Source organism: Prunus mume, linkage group LG2, assembly GCF_029339155.1.
Source record: "Prunus mume cultivar Tortuosa linkage group LG2, ASM2933915v1, whole genome shotgun sequence".
NCBI classification, from domain to species: Eukaryota; Viridiplantae; Streptophyta; class Magnoliopsida; order Rosales; family Rosaceae; genus Prunus; species Prunus mume.
Window position 1 is genome coordinate 18,251,848 of NC_142699.1, and position 6,170 is coordinate 18,258,017.

Sequence of the window (6,170 nt, forward strand, 5' to 3'; positions counted from 1 at the left end):
TATATTCAATCAAATCTGGTGTGATGATATGAATTGTGTTTAAAATTGTTGTGAGGGAATTGTAATTTTATATGCAGCTCTTGTCGTGTCGCTTGATTCATATAACAAAAGAGAAGAAAATGGTAGATTAGAGCCGCCCGCCATTTTTAATAATATAATGATCCGATGGTACCAAAAGCCCTTTCCGCCGGTGGTGTTACATTGTCAATTACGGGGGCCACGGGCTTTGATAAGTTTACCCTTCTAGACTAGTTGGCAGGTTCCGTCTTCTGTGGTCAAATGGAGATTGACGAATTCAAATTAATAGGTTTCTTGCAATCTTTGGGTTCAGTCTTATACAAGATCGCTAAGAAGCTTCCACTTCACATCCATTTCTCCTCACAAGTCACCAAGACCACACTCAAAAGTACCCTCAGCAATCGCCATCCCTACTAACTTGTCGGGTATAGGCCTCAGAGGATAATCCTATATGGGCAAATATTATTTCTATTGCGTTGGTTGTGTTATTCATTTGGCCACTGCTACGTAATGGGTCCACTGCTAATACGACGACACCTAACCGAACCACCAAATTGGGAAGATTGAGGAACAAAGTTGATCCATCCTATATAGGATTACCCTGCACATTTAGGAATTACAGCAGAATTAACATTCATTAGAAATTGTTTTCGTCTTTCACTTGCCCTAATTTCACCAAAATCCTCCGCAATAGGCAGAACCAGCACCAGTTTGTCCAGATCTGGGAAGCACTCTGCATATTTGCCTAGCCACTAGAGCAAAACAAGAAGCTGTTACTTACCATAAACAAACCCATTCCATAAAAAGATTTCATTTCGTGGCGACCGTGATCCACGTGTCCGAAGTGCGTCTGACCAACTGGATGCTTTCTGGCTCTCTTCGCAGAAATTGCCCATCTAAGACTAATAAGCCGCGTTTTACTAAAACCACGTCTACATTTGCATCATCTCCATCTAGAGACTTAGCCCTTAAGCCAAAAAGTCCACAAAAACACATAAACAAAACACGTAAGCAGCGAAGAGGCTCCATGTACTCATAGAAAGTCGTACAGTCACCGAGTCATTCGTGCTTTCTCTCAATCGTCGTCATCTCGTAAAGGAGCAAACGATCCAGGGCTCGTTTGTTGGGTTGTGCCTGGAATTATACAGAAGAAAGAAGGCGATATGGGAAGAAAGCTCGATGCTTTGCTCGGAAGGACTTTCAAGACCTCCAAGCTCAAACCACTTTTGAATCTTGCTCTGTCTCGCCTTGCTGTCCTCAAGAACCTGCGCCAGGTCAAGTTCTCCCAAGCCCGCTCTGATGTTCTTCAGCTCCTCCAACTTGGTCACCATGAACGAGCTCTTCTTCGGGTAGGATTTATATTTTCTTCTGACTTTGTGATCAAATCTTTTTCTGGGTAACTTATTTTTCTCGTTGACTTTGCCACTGAGAGGCTCTGTTTTTGGTGTTGGCAGGTGGAGCAGGTGATTAAGGAGCAGAATATGTTGGATGTGCTTGTCATGATAGAGCGTTACTGCAACCTCGTGATTGAAAGGGTTCACCTCATTGAACAAGAAAGGTTTGCTAGTGATCTCATTTAATTACTTTTTGTGGTGTTATATTCATGCATAGCTTTGCTAGGCTGATCAGATAAGCTTGTGGTTTGGTTTATTTACAGAGTATGTCCTGATGAACTGAGGGAGGCAACGTCGAGTTTGCTTTATGCGGCTTCAAGATGTGGGGATTTCCCAGAGCTTCAAGAGATTCGTACGGTTCTCACCTCTCGTTTTGGCAAGGAATTTGCTGCTCGTGCCATTGAAGTGCGCAACAATTGTGGAGTCAACCTTACGGTATGTATTTCCTTTTTTGGGAAATGAATATATGAATTTGTGAAATTGTTCAATGAGATAAAAGAAACACCAAATATGACGTAAATGAGATCTTGTTCCTTTTTGCCATTAAAAGAAAAAAAAGAAGAAAAGGGAAAAGTCACTACTTTTGCCACTTTCCCTTATTAATAGTTGCATATTTTTGTGTGGATATTGGGTTTCTGTAGATGATGCAAAAACTGTCAACTAGGATGCCAGTTTTGGAGATCAGAGTGAAGGTGCTCAAAGAAATTGCTGCAGAGAACAGCATTGTTCTGCAGCTGGAGGAAACTACTTCTGTTTCCACTGAGGTATGCAACTTGAAAACAAAAACAGGAATTACAAGAGGAATAGAATTGAACTGTCATTTGCTCTTAGACTTTGACAATTATGTATTCATGGCATGTGGTTTGTTCTGTGTGTGTGTGATCAAACGCAGGAGAAGTTGGATGTGAACAAGAATCAAAACCAGGCTGCACCAAACCCACGGCCAGTTCAAGTGGCACGGCATCAGCGGATAATTTGCAGGCTCTCTCTCAAGAGACAGAAAAAGATGATAGGTTCTCTGGTTCACTTAAGAACAGGAAATACAAGGATGTAGCTGATGCTGCTCAAGCAGCTTTCGAGTCTGCAGCTTATGCGGCAGCAGCTGCAAGAGCAGCAGTGGAACTGTCTAGGTCTGAATCTCATGATCCTGATGATCAAAATAGTCCCGGTAGTAAACGAGGAATTTTATCTGACAGATATGAGTCCTTTAAAAGTGAATCTGAATCACAAAATGAGCAAAATCGAGGTGAAGAATTGAAGAGGTCAACATCTTCTTCAAGTTTAGATTCAGATGGAGATGCCATGGTCCATGCCAGTCTTTCAGGGAAGGATATAGCGTTTGATGAGAGTGAGAGTGACAATGAACGAAGTGCCATGCCCCCATCTCGTAAGCAAATTCCTTCAAGGTTTCAATCTGGGCTGAAGGTTGAGTCAGCACATGCTGCTGGAGGGTCTGGAAGGCAAAGCCCACCAAGATTGAACATAGAGAAGGCACCATTCTCTCTGAGGACAAGAGGGGTGCGTGGGTACTGAGAATCATTAGTCTTGTTTGTTGGTTTTGCTAATAAATTATGTCGTCTATAAATTTGATTGTTTCTTGATCTTTGATTTTTTTGTTTTTTGTTGTTGGTGGAAATGTAAACTTAGTGTGATAATTTTTGAAACATCGGTTTTTCAGTTCTATTTTGTTGAAATTTTTGAAACATCGGTTTTTCAGTTCTATTTTGTTGATATTGTGAGGTCTCAAAATTGTAGTCTGGGAATTGAAGTGGGTTCTACTTGTACATGGGCATGAGTGCACAAATTTCCTCAACTTGAACTCCTTCGATTCAACACCCTTGAATTACAATTTGCAGCATAAACACAACCCCAAACAAATTCTTACAGGAAAAAAAATTGAGAAGGCACCGTCTAACATTCACTTCTGACAGTGTTTGAAAAAAGGGCCTAGGCGCTAGGCGGGAGGACACCGCCGCTCTTTCACCCAAATCGTTAGGGGTAGGCGCCAGGAGTTACTTTTCTTTGTAGCTGCTGCTGGGCTCATCTTATTTCAAAGGTGAGCAAGAGGAGATATGGAGGCAGAGAAAGAGGAGAGACACGAGGGAGGTAGAGAGATAGGAGGTGATGGAGGCGGAGAGATGAGAGATAAGTGAGGACCATTTTTAGGCTTCCATTCAGAGCTTGAGGAGGGTTATTATTAAGGCAATTATGCACATGCCCCCTGTTTAACACCGTGGCGAGCGTCCTCAAAACTATAAATAACCGTCTCTTTACCCCATCAGTCTTTCCTTCTACGTTACGAATGCAGTGGGCCCCATTTTTGAAACCTAACGGAACCAACTTTTCAATATTTCTTCAAATTGGGTGGGTTCATTAAAGAGGAGAACATTAGATAGGTTCCTTCGATTTTTATTGCAGATCCTGGGTTAGAATATTGGAGAAGATAATCATTCGTTGGCAGACTTTAAGGCTAGAAGGTGTTAGATGGTGGTGCTTAGAGAATCTGGACCACAAGGTTGTCATAGTGTAAGTCCATTGTTATTCTCGATAAAAACTGTTGTAGGATTTTGTTTTGGTTTTTTGTAAAAACATATTGAAAATGAAATCATAGTGTGGTGTGTTGCTGGACTTTCATTCATATATTTTTTATTCTCATAACGGAATATACCTTATGTGGTCCTTGGGTATTATCAAGCTTAATTGTGTGGTCCACTCTTTGAGGTTTCATATTGTTAAGTGAACGCAGATGAAGATGATGCGTTGTCACATTTAAGTTTTTCCATGGGGTAAACTAAGTGAAAAATAGAAAGGACAGCAGTCAGTGGTCTTATTTAGGTGGTGAACAAGTCAGTTGGTTTGATTACTGTGAGGTTGACTATATGTCCATGTTAGAGCTATTTGGAATGGCTAAAGTTTGGGATTATGACGATGGGTATGATGTGAGTTTTTATGACAGAGTTTGGAAATGCAGACTCATTCACTGAAGTACACTTTTAGCTTGTATGAGCAACTGTAAAACAAAGACAGTCATCGTTTTGTAATGAAGGTAGTGAGCTTAACTTCATAGCCAAGTGGGAATGATAGAATATTCTTGTTCGATGCATGATCTCCACTTTGAAGATCACCAACTATGCAATGATGAAGAGATTGAATTATTGAAGAATGATAATGGTTTGAAGGTTATGTGGAAATCATCAATGATCTAATCAAGTGAAGTCAGACGATCCTCATCCTGCCCAAAAGTCTTGAGGATAAAATGAAGATGATGCAAAGTACGAAGGAAGATTTATCAAAGGATGCCAAAAGGTGAAGATTTCAGACCTGAAATTGATATGGGAAACCCAAGTTTCAAAATAGGTTTAAGGTTTGCAACTGCCGAGTTGTTTAGAAAAGCTGTGAGGATATACTCCATTAATTGTGGAAGGGAGTTGATTTTTATGCATCAATGACCGTATAAATAAATAAGAGCAGTATGTGAAGAGGGCTGTCCTTTTGATCTATGCTCTGTTATTGGTAGCACTTACCTGCAGGTGAAAACCTTTATAAATCATCTACACATGTTTGTAGCAAGGGGACTAAATAAATATACATGCTATGCTGGTGGTTTCACAAAAAGAAAGATATTCATCAACTTAAGGCATCAACCCATTATTCCTTCTTTTGTAGAGCAAGTTCAGCTATGGTTACCTCTAGAGCATGATTTCACTAAAGCCATGGCATTGACATTGTAGAGGGGTCTTACAAAGAAACTTTGCAAACAATATGAAGTCTTGTGGGAATATTGTCATGAGTTAAGAACCAGGAATGTGGGAAGTACAGTTATCAAAATCTGAAATGGAAGGTGATAGGCCACGGTTTCAAAGAATTTACATCTGTCTTGCAGCCTGCAAGAAGGGGTTTTTAGATGGTTGTAGGCCTGTGGTTTGCTTGGATGGGTGTCATGTCAAAGGGCCTCACCCTGGGCAAGTGCTTTCTGCAATGGGAGTTGATGCAAACAACGGAATGTTTCCACTTGCCTATGCATATGTAACCACAGAGTGAGAGCAATTCAACATGGTTGTGGTTTTTAGAATTATTGAGTGGTGATCTCAATATTACAAATAGCCATGTGAGTTATGTATTTATGACTGACAAACAAAAAGGGTTAATAGATGCTGTGGATACTCTATTCCCTCAGGCCCATAGACATTGTTTGAAACAGCTATATGGGAACTTCTATTTGGAACATAGAGGTCTGCCTTGAAACATCAAGATGGAAGCAATTGCTAGAGCCACAACAGTGCCGGTTTCATGCAGAGATGACAAAGATGTTGCAGTTGTCTAAACTTCTGCTACAACAAGAGCTAGTTGATTGGCTCATGGAGCAAAGATCCTAGGCATTGGAGTAGGGCATATTTCAAGAGTGATTCCAAGTGTGACAATGAACAATCTATGTGAGGCATTCAACCGTCATCTCCCGATATTGCTATGCACCATTGTATATAACCTTGTTCGAGCTTGGTGAAAATGGCATGGACAAGTTGTGGCCAAGAATTAGAAAGAATGTAGTCAATAGCATCCTTTAAGTGAACAGTTTGAAGTAATGTCGGTAACATGTTGGATACCCACAAATCTTTCATTTGACATGGCCACTCTTGTTCATGCCATGCTTGGGATTTGAATGGAATACCATGTTTGCATGCATGTGCTGCAATAATCACGTTGGTTTCATGGGAATCCAGAGGACTATTGTACAAGAAAGAGGCTTATTTGAGAGCC

The 6,170-nt window shown here is 40.7% G+C and overlaps 1 protein-coding gene across 1 annotated transcript; it reads left to right on the forward strand.

Moving 5' to 3' along the window:
• LOC103341462 (Regulator of Vps4 activity in the MVB pathway protein) lies at positions 1-3,104 on the forward strand. The gene is given in 6 exon segments (XM_008244983.3): positions 1-1,367; positions 1,473-1,576; positions 1,676-1,847; positions 2,054-2,176; positions 2,305-2,325; positions 2,328-3,104. Coding segments are annotated over 6 exon segments (1,224 nt in total). The 5' UTR covers positions 1-1,181; the 3' UTR covers positions 2,946-3,104.
• Positions 3,105-6,170: the final 3,066 nt, after the last annotated feature.